The sequence below is a fragment of the Oncorhynchus mykiss genome, chromosome 1, assembly GCF_057628025.1.
Source record: "Oncorhynchus mykiss isolate SJ-2025 chromosome 1, ASM5762802v1, whole genome shotgun sequence".
Taxonomy (NCBI): Eukaryota; Metazoa; Chordata; class Actinopteri; order Salmoniformes; family Salmonidae; genus Oncorhynchus; species Oncorhynchus mykiss.
The window spans coordinates 45,134,552-45,150,218 of NC_143022.1; the positions used below are offsets into that span (position 1 = coordinate 45,134,552).

General features: G+C 43.6%; 1 protein-coding gene across 2 annotated transcripts in view; it reads left to right on the forward strand.

The window, feature by feature from the left end:
• LOC110523285 (protein O-mannosyl-transferase TMTC2) overlaps positions 1-15,667 on the forward strand; it is a 174,819-nt gene that overhangs the window by 118,308 nt on the left and 40,844 nt on the right. For both annotated transcript variants that reach the window (XM_021601864.3, XM_090231738.1), the window contains exons 3-7: positions 160-1,006; positions 6,573-6,687; positions 7,253-7,338; positions 8,608-8,792; positions 9,010-9,088. In XM_021601864.3, coding sequence (XP_021457539.1) covers positions 160-1,006; positions 6,573-6,687; positions 7,253-7,338; positions 8,608-8,792; positions 9,010-9,088 — 1,312 coding nt within the window. The remainder of the gene's footprint in view (positions 1-159; positions 1,007-6,572; positions 6,688-7,252; positions 7,339-8,607; positions 8,793-9,009; positions 9,089-15,667) is intronic.

Below are 15,667 nucleotides of genomic sequence, written 5' to 3' on the forward strand. Positions count from 1 at the left end.
CAAATGCAAAGACTCCAAGAGTTAGAAAAATCACCAATCAACCAGAAAACAACTTTGGCTCTAGCTTCTCATGATATTTTCTTGCTGTTGCTGCTAGCTTTCCAGTCGATTGCCGTTCCTCCTAGTTTCAGCTCTGTTGTTGTTTTCTCTCTCTTCCAGAGGAGGAACGTCCACCTGCTGTTGAGTGTGTTGCTGTTGGCTGCCTGGGGGGCTGTTCTGCTGGTCTGCCGCCTTTACTGGATGGGTAACAAACCACCCAACTTCTCCAACTCAGACAACCCAGCGGGGGACTCCCCGTCCCTTCTCACCCGAGCACTCACCTTCCTCTACCTGCCCGCTGTCAACATGTGGCTCCTCCTCTGCCCGGACACGCTGAGCTTCGATTGGTCCATGGACGCCTTGCCTCTGATCAGAGGCATTGTCGAATGGAGGAACCTTCATACCGTGGCCTTCTATGTGGGACTGCTCCTCCTGACTTGGTTTGGGCTTTGCACCCGCCGGGTCAAGGGCAAGGAGACCAACGGAAAAGCCCATCATGTAACCAACGGCAACGGGAAGTCCAACACCAATGGACACAGCTATTACCACCCTGACCTTCCCGACCACACAAACTCTGAAACAGAGCCTCACCCTGCCAGTGCACAAAACGGTACCAAAAAGCATTACGTCACGAGGACTCGACTGCCCACCACTGAGAATGTAGTGGCGTTCTCCTTGGGCCTGCTGGCCATCCCTTTCCTCCCTGCCACCAACCTGTTCTTCTACGTGGGCTTTGTGATAGCAGAGAGAGTACTGTACATCCCAAGTATGGGCTTCTGTCTGCTGCTGGCGGTGGGGCTGAGGTCCCTGTACGTGCGGCTGAGGCGGAGGTCGTCCAGGACTGTGGTGGTGTACTGTAGCGCTGCCATGGTCCTGCTGTTTGGGGTTAAAACGGTGCTGAGGAACCAGGACTGGCAGAACGAGGAGATGCTCTACAAGTCAGGAATATACGTGAATCCTGCTAAAGGTAACACACACAGACAAGCATACACACACACACTTTAACATTCTCACATAATATAGGTTGACTCTGTATGGCCTAAAGTAACATCACGTGAAGTGATAGCGCGATAGCTACTCCCTGTTAATGTGGGAGTGATAGAAAGGGTGATTTTTAAAATGTACTCTGAGATGTGAGCATGAGTGTTCAGAGCTCCTTGTTAAATTGTTTACAGTATATCTGCTTCCAGACAGTTTATCCTCTCCAGGCAGTATATCATGGCTGAAGGACCTTTCAACACAAAGCCTTCATTGTAAACCTACTAAATATCCCACTATGGCAGATTAGAGTCTCTCTCCTTCTTACTTTTGGAGGACATCTTCACTGACATCGCTGCTTGATTGGCAATGAGGGGAAACTACATTACTAGAATATTCAAACATTTAAATTTAGGCTCACGGTCATCCAAAGAGTACTGCATAGCTAATAGTGTTACTCCTGAGATAGTGAGCCCGGGCTAAGGACAAAGGTAACGGCAGGACATGTTGTGTTAGCTCATTTCCCTTTCAGATTCTGTGGCAGGGCCGATACATGACAGGTGTTTATCCTGGCAACGCAACTCAGAGCAGCAGCTACGTTCCTTCCCTGGCTCACTGTCCTCATACGATGTGTGATGAGACGCAATGGGCCGCGTCTGAAATAGTGACACACTCCGTTAAGCATTGAGAATAAGTTCTGTGAGAAAGCACAGTTAAAGAGGCGGAACAAATTCACATGGCAAGGTTTATGTTGTAGTATATTCCCTTTAAAAGGTCTTATTGTATTTACAGTCGCATTTTAGAGGGTGAAGTTATTGACTTGTTTTTTTTTGTTGCTCTGCTCGGCTTTCCTATTGTTGTTATTTAGACTTCGGCGATATCTCTCTCGGACACCTTAACTAATATATAAATGCATAGCTCAAAAGGAGCCTTTGGCATAACTGAGCACTTGATACATTTTTATGAAATGCAACCCGAATTACTCACTTTGTCTTTCCTGTCCTATACAGCCATCGGGAGAGCATCTAAGGGACAGATTGTTCACTGTCATTCATGTTCACAGTTCTCTTACTCTTACTGCCTTCGGCAGTATATAGACCCAGTTAAATAGTGCATAAGTGCATACATAAGCCCATATGTATACATGATGGATCCCAACTGTCCATACTTAGCTGCAGTATTGATTTAGTTGTCAAGCTAAAATATTGAAGAGTAACACTATTCAGTCGATTTGTTTGTCAAGCTACACTATATATACAAAAGTATGTGGACACCCCGTCAAATGAGTGGATTTGGCTATTTCAGCCACACCCGTTGCTGACAGGTGTATAAAATTGAGCACATAGCCATGCAGTCTCCATAGACAAACATTGGCACTACAATGGCCTTACTGAAGAGCTCAGTGACGTTTATCGTGGCACAGTCATAGGATGCCGCCTTTCCAACAAGTCAGTTGGTCAAATTTCTGCACTGCTGGAGCTGCCCCGGTCAACTGTAAGTGCTGTTATTGTAAAGTGTAAATGTCTAGGAGCAACAACGGCTCAGCCGCGAAGTGGTAGGCCACACAGGCTCACAGAAGGGGACCGCCTAGTTCTAAAGCACGTTGCGCATAAAACCATCTTTCCTTGGTTGCAACACTCACTACCGAGTTTCAAACTGCCTCTGGAAGCAACATCAGCACAAGAAATGTTTGGCAGGAGCTTCATGAAATAGGTTTCAATGGCCGAGCAGCCGCACACAAGCGTAAGATCACCATGTGCAATGACAAGCGTCTGCTGGAGTGGTGTAAAGCTTGCCGCCATTGGACTCTGGAGCAGTGGAAATGCGTTCCCTGGAGTGATGAATCACTCTTCACCATCTGGCAGTCCGACGGACGAATCTGGGTTTGGCAGATGCCAGGAGAACGCTACCTGCCTCAATTCACTGTAAAGTTTGGTGGAGGAGGAATAATGGTCTGGGGCTGTTTTTCATGGTTAGGGCTAGGCCCCTCAACCCCATCAAACATCAAACATGAATTGGAACGCCGACTGCAAGCCAGGCTAATCACCCAACATCAGCGCCCGACCTCACTAATGCTCTTGGCTGAATGGATGCAAGTCCCCTCACCAATGTTCCAACATCTAGTGGAAAGCCTTCCCAGAAGAGTGGAGGCTGTTATAGCAGCAAAAGGGGGGACCAACTCCGTATTCATGTCCATGATTTTGGAATGATATGTTCGACGAGCAGGTGTCCACATACTTTTAATCATGTAGTGTATGTGCATTTTCTTGTAAAGCAGTAATCAATATAGACATATTTTTCATAGGAAAATACAAATACCACTTGACAACAGAAATGTAGCTAATATACCTACTCCATTCACACCACTGAGATTGCACCATTGTCCAGTCTACCAGACTAAATTTTCCCTCTATATTAATATACTATAGAGCAGTCGTATGGAACCGTTATTTTATTCATTTTCTGTTTGGAAATAATTGGGCTTTTTGACACACTGACTCCCTGGGGAGTCTTTCTTTCCTTAGCCTCTGGTCCCAGTAGCTCAGTACCAGCTGTGGATATGCCCTCTGTCCCAGCCTGCACAATGCCCTCTAAGGAGGGTTAAAACCAGCCTGTTCCCATATCAGTTTGCGCTGTCTTGCCAACCCCTATGGTCATTGTTTGACGTGACATTTGACGTGATGTGGCAAGACAATACAGATCTGGGATCAGGCTTTATTTATATAGCACATTTTAGACATGAATGCAACGCAATGCGCTTCACAGGGAAAAAAGAATAAAAAAACAATGAAATATTTACTACACAACAAACACAAGAGGATAAAAAATAAAAGAGTAACAACAAAAACTGAAAGTCTAAAAAAAGCACCAAGGAATAGCGAAGGTGTGCTATAAGATCTGTTTTAAATATGTCCATAGTTTCGAAACCCCTCAGGTTCTCTGGCAGTGTCATGTACTGTCATGTTGTGTCTTGTCTCTGTCCTTTCCCTTCACCCTGTCTCCCTCTGCTGGTCGTTGTTAGGTTACCTTTCCACCCCCTCTTTCCCCCAGCTGTGCCTTGTCTCCTCCTAACCACCTCGTCACCCCTTTTCCCACCTGTTCCCTTTTTCCCTCTGATTAGTCCCCTATATCTCTCTCTGTTTTTGTTCCTGTCCTTGTCGGATTCTTGTTTGTTGTGTTTCATGCCTGAACCAGACTGTCGTCATGTTTGCTGTAACCTTGTCTTGTCCTGTCGGAATCTGCCGGTCCGTCTGAGCCTACCTATGTTTGGTAATTAAAGAAGCTCTGTTTAAGTTAATTCGCTTTTGGGTCCTCATTCACGCACCGTAACAGGCAGGCTATTCCAGAGGCTGGGGGCATAGTAACTAAAGGCTGCCTATCCATGCCTCTTGGTCCTAGAGTTAAAAATGACTAAAAGGCCAGTGCCATAGGACCTGAGGTACATAACTCAAAAGCATGTCTGACATGCATTGGGGTGCACAATCATGGATTGATTTAAAACCAATAGAATCATCTTTAGAACCTCACAGGCAGCTAGTGCAGACTTGAAAATCGGTGTAATGTGTGCTCCCTGTCTGGTCTTGGTCAGTAACCGTGCTGCAGCATTCTGTATGTTTTGCAGTTGACCAATGGCTTCCTTGGGTAGACCAGACATGAGAGCATTACAGTGGTCAAGCCTGCTTGTAATATTAGCATGGATGAGTTTCTCTGTACAGCCTAAGATAGAAACGGCCTCAACTTGGCAATGTTCCTCAGGTGGTAAAAAAGCTATTTTGGTCCCATTCCTAATGTGTGGTTCGATATTGAGTTCAGAATCTAAAACAACACCTAGGATTTTTACCTGGTGTTTTATCTTTATTCAAATGTGCGGCCAGATTCTTTCTCTGTGCTTTGGCTCCAATAATAAGGACCTCGGTCTTGTCTTGATTTAGATGGAGGAAGTTGTGAGCCATCCAAGTATTTAAATCACTAATACGGTCTAATAATTTATCTGTGGAGCTAAAATCCTCTGGTGACACAGAAATGTAAAGTTGTGTATCGTCTGCATAGCAGTGGAAACCAATGCTGGGCTTTCTATTTACGCTGCCAAGGGGTAACACATAAACTGAACAGTACCGGACCCAAAACACCACATGTGATATCTATTTTTAGAACCGGACCAGAGGCCAATCCACCTCCTTTTTTTTTAACCTTTATTTAAGCAGGTAGGCCAGTTGAAAACAAGTTCTCATTGACAACTGCAACCTGGCCAAGATAAAGCAAAGCAGTGCGACAAAAACACCAACACAGTTTTACGAGGGTATGTTTGGCAGCATGAGTGAAGGAGGTTTTGTTGCGAAATAGGAAGCCGATTCTAGATTTCATTCTGGATTGGAGATGCTTAATGTGACTCTGGAAGGAGAGTTTACAGTCTAACCAGACACCTAGGTATTTGTAGTTGTCCACATATTCTGGCCAAGATAAAGCAAAGCAGTGCGACAAAAACAACAACACAGAGTTACACATGGAATAAACAGCTAGCTAGTATACTCTTTCGGCTGGCCGGGAGATGGGCCTAGCTCGAGGCTACCTCAAGGCTAACTGGTGCTTGCTTCGGGACAGAGGCCTTAGCTAACAGGAGCCACTCGGTTGCAGCTAGGTAGCTGCGATGATCCGGTGTAATGGTCCAGAGCTTGCGTCAGGAATGTGGTGATATGGTGGAGAAAAGCAGTCTGATATGCTCTGGGTTGATATCGCGCTGTGCCGACTGGCAGGTAATTGTCCGAGCTAAAGCTGGCTAGTGTCCGAGCTAAAGGTGAAGACCGCTAGCAGTGGCAAACAATGATTAGTAGCTAGTAGCTAGTTTGCTGGCTAGCTTCTGATGGAGGTTCCAGTTATAAGGTATAAAAAAATAGCAGATCCGTACCACATTGGATGAGGCTGGTTGCAGGAAAGTATGTTTCATTCGTAGATGGAAATTGAGATTAAAATATATACCAAAAAAAATACAAAAAACAGACTATTTACAGACTAATTAACACGCAACAAGAAAAACACACGTCTGACTGCTACGCCATTTTGGATCTCTCCAGTCTGTCCAGAAGGACATCATGGTCAACAGTGTCAAATGCAGCACTTAAATCCAAGAGTACAAGGACAGAGACCTGTTTGGCATCTGTGTTGGCTCTAAAATAATTTACCACTTTAACTAAGGCACAGAGACGTGCTTTACTGTGCTGGGCCCAAAAGCCAGATTGGAATAAACAAATATGCAGTTGGCACTTAAAAAATAATTTAGCTGTTTGAAACTATTTCTCCAGAATTTTCCGTAAGGTTGGAGATTGGCCAAAAATTGCTAAGAGCTGAATAATCTAGATTACTTTTATTCAGAAGAGGTTTCACCATAGCAGTTTTTAGTGCAGCGAGGAAAGTGCCTGTGAACAGGGAGTGATTAACAATAGCTCGTACTTTTTCAGATACGCAAATAAAAACCTAAGGCAGGGAGAGAGGGTGTTCGAAAGAGGCTGGCGGCCATGTTGATTGACCCTGTTAACCTTATTTTCTCCCTCTATCAGCATGGGGCAATCTTGGAAACGTCCTAAAGAACCAGGGCAAGATGGCGGAGGCGGAGCAGGCGTACAGGAACGCCCTCTACTACCGCCGGAACATGGCAGACATGCTGTATAACCTGTGAGTGTCTTTATCAAATCAAATGTATTTATAAAGCCCTTTTTACTTCAGCATACACTCTGTTTGCATACATGAGCATCACCATATCCCCTTACACACACACACACACACACACACACACACACACACACACACACACACACACACACACACGTCTGTCTATTGATCAGTGGTCTTCACAGAGAGGAAATTGTGTTTTGTGTTCCTGCTGTCTCTGTGACAGTAGGTTGTTAATCATGCTATGTCAGGTAGGGTAGGACAACAGCCAGCAGACAGCCAATACTCAACATTAGCCCCAAGGGCTTTAGGTGTTACTCAACAGAACCTTAGATTATTGTCCACGTTTAGATTGTTTAGAACAGATGTAGAGATTAGGTACAATAGCATTTTATTTTACGGCACTGTTTCCAATTATATTTATCTAGTAATTACTGGGAAGCTGTATTACCTTGTTGCCTTATGTTATTCAGTCTTATCAGACACATTGGACGTTAATTAGTCACTTCCGTTGAGATTTGTAGACGTGAGAGTCCCTAACTTTCTCTGTTACTTCTCTCTGTTATAGCGGTTTGCTGCTACAAGAAAACAACAAGTTCTCTGAGGCGCTCCACTACTATAAACTGGCCATTGGGAGCAGGCCAACTCTGGCTTGTAAGTACAGCTCCTCTTTTTGTTAACAATTTCCAGCTCTTGATGTTGCACAGTGCCAATGTCCAGGCAACTGCCAATGGGACTGAGGGTGAGGAAGGGCACAGGCAGGCCTGCTACATTGCTAAATGAATGATTGAATACAACCTGTAGATTAGCTTTCAAGGACCACAAGCCGACAGATTAAACTATTGCATAATTTAATTTAATATGAATCGAGGTCAAAGTCTCTCTCTCTCTCCTCTCTCCTCTCTCGCTCAATGATGATTCTTTTCCTCTCTTACTTGAGGAAAGTTGCATGCATGTTTTCTGTTAGTTCATTATGCCCCTCTTTCTCTCTCCTTCTCCCTTAATGGTGATAGTTTTCCTTGAGTCTTACCTTAACTCTTTCATGCACGCTTTCTGCTAGCTCGTTATCAGCATCGTTCAACTGTCACACTGCCTGGTTAGCAGAAGTCACTCTCGCGTGCTCCATTATTCCCCATTGTTTTTCCTATCAACCGATGACAGATAAACAGTGGAGTCCTTGATTTCCCTTCCATTGTCTCCCAAAGTGTAATTAATAATGATGAATATAATCAAGATGATGATCATAGTCCTCATTCATTATGCAATTACCCCATCTTTTACTGGCGATAGGAGTAAGGAGTTACCTAAAACGGTGGTCGTGGTGATGGAAGTGAAGAAATGAGAGCAAGTCAGATAATAGATGTCATTTGTCAAGGTCTTACCATTCTTCACTGCGTTTAACTGACAGCTGGTTCAACTTGGAATCTGGTCAAGTAACGATTCCAAAGTGCCATCTCCATGACGATTGAAAAGCTCTAGTGACAGTTCTATTCACACTCTTCTCATATCCCTTTCAGGCACACATCCTTAATGGAAACAGTCTTCACCAACACTCTAGCCAAGGGAATATATGCAATTTATTCCTAGAATGGGATTGTTGAGTAGAATTTGGAACTTGGCCAGTTCACTTTGTTGAACTGAGGAGAGGGGCTAGGTAGGACACTAGTGTAGTCTACGTTTCATACATTATTATACATTATTAGTAGTGCCAGTTCCACCCCGCAGACTCCCATTCACATTCCATCGCCTCTGAGTCTTGAACATGTATTGGCACCCCATGAATGTGGCAGCCAATTGATCCACAGTGGGTGGCCAATTTATTTCCGAAAGACGCTTGATAATGACTAGTTTCAGCCCCATAGAGCCTAATTACTCTCTGCCTGCATGTTGATCGTGTATTTGATTTCTCGTTCCCCCCTGCAGCAGCCTACTTGAACACAGGGATCGTCCTGATGAACCAGGGGAGACTGGATGAAGCCAAGAGGACCTTCCTGACCTGCGCCGATATCCCCGACGAGAACCTGAAAGACCCCCACGCCCACAAGAGCTCCGTTACCAGCTGCCTATACAACCTGGGCAAGCTGCTCCATGAGCAGGGGCATCAGGAGGTAGGATAGAGGGGCAGATGGAGGGTGCACACACACATACACACTCACAGGGACACACACACACACACCAAACATACACACAGAAACACACACCAGTGGAGGCTGCTGAGAGGAGGAAGGCTCACAATAATGGCTGGAATGGAGTCAATGGAGTGGTATCAAACACGTAGTTTCCCTCGTGCCTAATGGATGGTTCTTTTGTTTTATTAATTCATAGGAGGCCCTCACGGTGTATAAAGAAGCAATGCGGAAAATGCCAAGACAATTTGCACCTCAGAGCCTCTATAACATGATGGGTAAGCGGCAATTCTCTTTCTCTCGAACCAAACACAGAAGCTGTTGTTTTTTTGTGTGAGAAAAAATTATATTCAAATTGAATAGAAGATTGGTAGATTGGATTGCAAGTTAATGTGTGTTTCATTTGGAAGTGTGGGGGTACATTTGCAACCATTGTGTCAGCTGTTGGCTGTTTGTTGAACTTTATTCCACCTGAAGGGTCTCAGGATTGAATTGTATTGCTTGTGGCCAGGGTCTTGAGCTCGTCAGCTGAGCTAGACTTACAGTAAGCATGACAAATTAGCATGGTTTCGGAGGGTAGACTCTGCCTAGGGTTGTTCTTTTTAAAGGTGCTCTGTTTTCAACAACGTCTTATAAATCTTCATCTGTTTTTTTTTCTAAGATACGTAAACCGGCATCAAAGTCGGGGTGTGTGGCAGCAGCTCAACGCACCCATTGAGGCCCCAATGTTGAGGTTTCCACTGTGCGTTAACGCAGTTAATTTGCTTTCCACTGCAATAATAACCGCGCTCCTCAAGTTACAGTCATGTGAAAGCAGCTGCAGACTGAGTTGTGACTTTTGATTGCAAAAAACAATAATATTTAATTTCAAGTGACCCCCAATTCCACTCACACCCTTGTCACTCAATGGCCATTCTCAGCCCTGCTGAGAAGTCTCAATCTGCCTTTGCTCCCTCTGTGGCTCCCCCATGTTGTTCCTTTCTATCGTTCTCTCTCTCACTCTCTATTTCTCTCCCTCTCTCTTTTTCTTCTTCTAGGTCTCTCTCTTTCACTCCCTCGCCCTCTCACTCTCTTGCTGAATTCCAACAAGCCCCCCTAATACAGTACATTTACCAGTGGAGTCCAATTCAGCTTGACAGAGGTGCTGAGATTATGTCCAATTGTTGACCAAATCATCTCTAACAGTTTGAAAGCTGTAAGAGCTGTGGGAGGTTGGGTGGTACAGCGTTTTCCCATATTTCTGGCAAATTTTGGCAGTTTACATGGCTGTCTGGGTCAAAGTTGGGTCTTAATCTGCCACCCCCCCTCCTCTCAAAGGTGCAATGGAATGTTCCACTATATGTGGTTTTCAAGTCCTTGAGATTTGTTTCACTTCAAATGTTATGTCCATGTCTGTGCTCCCTCACAGAGCTCCATCTGAAGCTAATATTTGGCTAGAAAGGCACAAAGTCGGTTGCTGTTACCAGCTCTACATTACACCATGTCTGACAAATATGTATATAGATTAAGCTATTCATATTGCCCGTATCATAATCATAACAGTCAAGATACAGTATTATATTAGCTGCTGATAAGGACATTTATTAAGTCTGGGGATTCTGTAACCCAACTATTTCATACAATATCTCACATCTGATCTGAAAGGAAAAAAGGTTTGTGCTGATGGAGAACAGTTTTAAAGATATCTCTTCTAACAGACTTTCTTTGGATACTTTATATACTGGCTTACAAAAGACTTCCCAAACTCTGATCCTTATCATGAGCAAAACTTAAAATGGGGTCTTATATTTGATACCATTTACATGCTTGAGTATCCTGTATTTAAGGGTAAATTAAGGGTACATTACAGGCCATTGCTAATGAAGAACATGGAGATGTCTGTTGATCGTCTCAGAGGTCAGCAGGTTAGCATTCCTCACCAGCCACCTGCATAGGCGGATTGGCCGAATGGCAATTCTGGCAAATGCCAGAAGGGCCGGATCATCTTTAATTGGGGTGGGCTGGTCGAAATTGACCACAAAATGCGATATATATATACAAAAGTATGTGGACACACCTTCAAATTAGTAGATTTGGCTATTTCAGCCACATCCGTTGCTGAAAGGTGTATAAAATCGAGCACACAGCCATGTAATCTCCATAGACAAACATTGGAAGTAGAGTGGCCCGTACTGAAGAGCTCAGTGACTTCCAACGTGGCACCGTCATAGGATGCCAACTTTCCAACAAGTCAGTTCGTCAAATTTCTGCCCTGCTTTAGCTGCCCCGGTCAACTGTAAGTGATGTTATTGTGAAGTGGAAACATCTAGGAGCAACAACGGATCAGCCGCACAAGCTCACAAAACTGACGAGTCCTGAAGCACGTAGCGTGTAAAAATTGTCTATCTTCGGTTGCAACACTCACTATCGAGTTCCAAACTGTCTCTGGAAGCAACGTCAGCACAAGAACTGTTCGTCGGGAGCTTCATGAAATGGGTTTCCATGACCGAGCAGTTGCACACAAGCCTAACATCCCCATGCGCAATGCCAAGTGTCGGCTGGAGTGGTGTAAAGCTCGCTGTCATTGGACTCTGAAGCAGTGGAAACACTCCAGAAGCTGTTCGAGCAGCTGTCCACATACTTTTGGTCATGTAGTGCAGTGGTTCCCAACCAGGGGTACTAAAGACCCCCTGGGGTACTTGGTTTATCCACAGAGGGTAAATGTTTATTTGCTTCTGAATCTCAGTCTCTTCAGCCCAGCGAGTGGGTTGTTGATCTCGTAGTAACGAGTGACTCCGCTTTCGGATTGCATTACATAGCTAGAAAGTCCCGCCTATTTCGTTCGCTGAAAGGCCGGTCACTTGTTAGCAGTATTATACAGCCAAAATATTAAGGAACTGGCAGTCTCTCTCTCTCCTTCTCGCTCCCTATTTTCTTCTATTGAATTATATGTAGCCTAATATTTAAACACTTAGCTAAGTGGGCAGGGGGTTACCCTACATTACATTCTCAAATTTTTATTATAAACTGGGTGGTTCGAGCCCTGAATGCTGATTGACTGACAGCCGAGGTATATCCGACCGTATACCACGGGTATGACAAAACATGTATTTTTACTGTTCTAATTATGTTGGTAACCAGTTTCTAATAGCAATAAGGCACCTCAGGGGTTTGTATACTATGGCTAAGGGCTGTATCCAGGTACTCCGCGTTGCATCGTGTGAAGAACAGCTCTTATTGGCCATATACCACACCCCCTCGTGCCTTATTGCTTAAATATGTAGTTATGCTGTTATAAGGTAGTAAATAAGACAATGGTCATCTATAAGGCATTTATTTTAAGGATCCATAATAAAACATTTATAAGGCATTTATAAATTGTTTAGCATTTATTTATAATTTCTCCCACATTAATCATTAGACAATTATTTTTGCATTCCCCAATCTAAAGTGAGTGCTATTTATACTTTCTAAATACTTTATAAGTGTTTTGAGTAACCAGTTTAATATCACAAAAAGATGGCCATGCCATTGGTAGACATTCCTGCAGTACCTGGTAAAAGAACAAGCACACAAAACAGGATGTTCAAGGAAATATATGTACTGTGTGCATGTGTGAATAACTAGCTAACTTACATTGACAAATGTGGGAGTAATAGTTAATACATGGTGTGCAAAGAGTTTGTAAATGCCTTATAAAGTGTTAATTATGGACCCTTGAAATAAAATGTTACCCTAGGATGTTGCTGGGCCCAGCACAGGCAGTGTGGTCCCTGGTCTTCTGGTCCTAGTGATGCTAGACACATGTACTGCCAGTTTATTTATATTTTGGCTCTATATTATGTACAGTGCCTTCAGAAAGTATTCAAACCCGCTGACTTTTTCCTCATTTTGTTGTGTTACAGCCTGCATTTAACATGTATTCAATTGAGATTTAAGCCACATAATGATGTTTTTCAAAATGTTTACAGATTAATTGCAAGCCTAAATAAGTTCAGGAGTAAAAATGATCTTAACAAGTCTGTCACATAATAAGTTGTACGGACTCACTCTTTGTGCAGTAATAGTGTTTAACATTATTTTTGAATGACTACCTCATCTCTTTACCCCACACTTACAGATAATTGTAAGGTCCATCATTCGAGCAGTGAATTTCAACACAGATTCAACCACAAAGACCAGAGAGGTTTTCCAATGCCTCGCATAGAAGGGCACATACAGTGGGGCAAAAAAGTATTTAGTCAGCCACCAATTGTGCAAGTTCTCCCACTTAAAAAGATGAGAGGCCTGTAATTTTCATCATAGTTGAAGTGTAACTATGACAGACAAAATGAGAGAGAAAAAAATCCTGAAAATCACATTGTAGGACATTTAATGAATTTATTTGCAAATTCTGGTGGAAAATTAGTATTTGGTCAATAACAAAAGTTTATCTCAATACTTTGTTATATACCCTTTATTGGCAATGACAGAGGTCAAACATTTTCTGTAAGTCTTCACAAGGTTTTCACACACTGTTGCTGGTATTTTGGCCCATTCCTCCATGCAGATCTCCTCTAGAGCAGTGATGTTTTGGGGCTGTTGCTGGGCAACATGGACTTTCAACTCCCTCCAAAGATTTTCTATGGGGTTGAGATCTGGAGACTGGCTAGGCCACTCCAGGACCTTGAAATGCTTCTTACGAAGCCACTCCTTCGTTGCCCGGGCGGTGTGTTTGGGATCATTGTCATGCTGAAAGACCCAGCCACGTTTCATCTTCAATGCCCTTGCTGATGGAAGGAGGTTTTCATTCAAAATCCTCATGATACATGGCCCCATTCATTATTTCCTTTACACGGATCAGTCGTCCTGGTCCCTTTGCAGAAAAACAGCCCCAAAGCATGATGTTTCCACCCCCATTCTTCACAGTAGGTATGGTGTTCTTTGGATGCAACTCAGCATTCTTTGTCCTCCAAACACGACGAGTTTAGTTTTTACCAAAAAGTTATATTTTGGTTTCATCTGACCATATGACATTCTCCCAATCTTCTTCTGGATCATCCAAATGCTCTCTAGCAAACTTCAGACGGGCCTGGACATGTACTGGCTTAAGCAGGGGGACACGTCTGGCACTGCAGGATTTGAGTCCCTGGCGGCGAAGTATGTTACTGATGGTAGGCTTTGTTACTTTGGTCCCAGCTCTCTGCAGGTCATTCACTAGGTCCCCCCGTGTGGTTCTGGGATTTTTGCTCACCGTTCTTGAGATCATTTTGACCCCACGGGGTGAGATCTTGCGTGGAGCCCCAGATCGAGGGAGATTATCAGTGGTCTTGTATATCTTCCATTTCCTAATAATTGCTCCCACAGTTGATTTCTTCAAACCAAGCTGCTTACCTATTGCAGATTCGGTCTTCCCAGCCTGGTGCAGGTCTAAAATGTTGTTTCTGGTGTCCTTTGACAGCTCTTTGGGCTTGGCCATAGTGGAGTTTGGAGTGTGACTGTTTGAGGTTGTGGACAGGTGTCTTTTATACTGATAACAAGTTCAAACAGGTGCCATTAATACAGGTAACGAGTGGGGGACAGAGGAGCCTCTTCAAGAAGAAGGTACAGGTCTGTGAGAGCCAGAAATCTTGCTTGTTTGTAGGTGACCAAATACTTATTCTCCACCATAATTTGCAAATAAATTCATAAAAAATCCTACAATGTGATTTTCTGGATTTTTTTTCTCATTTTGTCTGTCATAGTTGAAGTGTACCTATGATTAAAATTACAGGCCTCTCTGATCTTTTTAAGTGGGAGAACTTGCACAATTGGTGGCTGACTAAATACTTTTTTGCCCCACTGTATTGGTAGATGGGTAAAAAAAATCAACAGACAATGACTATCCTTTTGAGCAGGGTGAAGTTATTCATTACACTGGATGCTGTGTCAATAAACCCAGTCACTACAAATATACAGGCATCCTTCCTAAATCACTTGCCTGAGAGGAACAAAACCTCAGGGATTTCACCATGAGGCCAATGCTGACTGTAAAATAGAGTTTAATGGCGGTGATAGGAGGATGGATCAACAGCATTGTAGTTTTATTTATTTATTTTATTTATTTATTTAAACTTAACTGGCTTGCCTAGTTAAATAAATAACAAATTCTTAATTACAATGACGGCCTACCCCGGCCAAACCCTAACCCGCATGATGCTGGGCCAATTGTGCACCGCCCTACACAATACTAACCTAACATACAAGCCAGCCACAATGTGTTGGAGGAAACACCGTACAACTGGCGACCGTATCAGCATGCATGTTCCCGGCCCGCCACAGGAGTCGCTAGAGCGCGATCGGACAAGGACAGCCCGGCTGGCCAAACCTTCCCCTAACCCAGACGAAGCTGGGCTAATTGTGCGCTGCCTCATGGGTCTCCCGGTCGCGGCCTAGATCAGTGCTGTGCCTTAGACCGCTGCGCCACTCGTGAGGTCCCAGCAATTCACTTTTGGTCCTGAATACAAAGTGTTCCTACTTACATGTACAAATACCTTGACTAACATGTACCCCCACACATTGACTTGGTACCAGTAGCCCCTGTATATAGCCTCATTATTGTTATTTTATTGTGTTACTTTTTAATTTATTTAGTAAACATTTTCTTAACCAACAATGCAGTTCAAGAAATAAAGTTAAGGGCTTGTATGTAAGCATTTCACGGTAAGGTCTACTACACCTGTTGTATTCGGCGCATGTGACAAATAAAATTGTATTTTATTTTATTTTATTTTTATGTTTGGGGCAAATCCAGTACAACACATTACTGAGTTGCACTCTCCACATTTTCAAACATAGTGGTGTCTGCATCGTGTTATGGGTATAGTTGTAATCGTTAAGGATTGGGGAGTTTTTCAGGA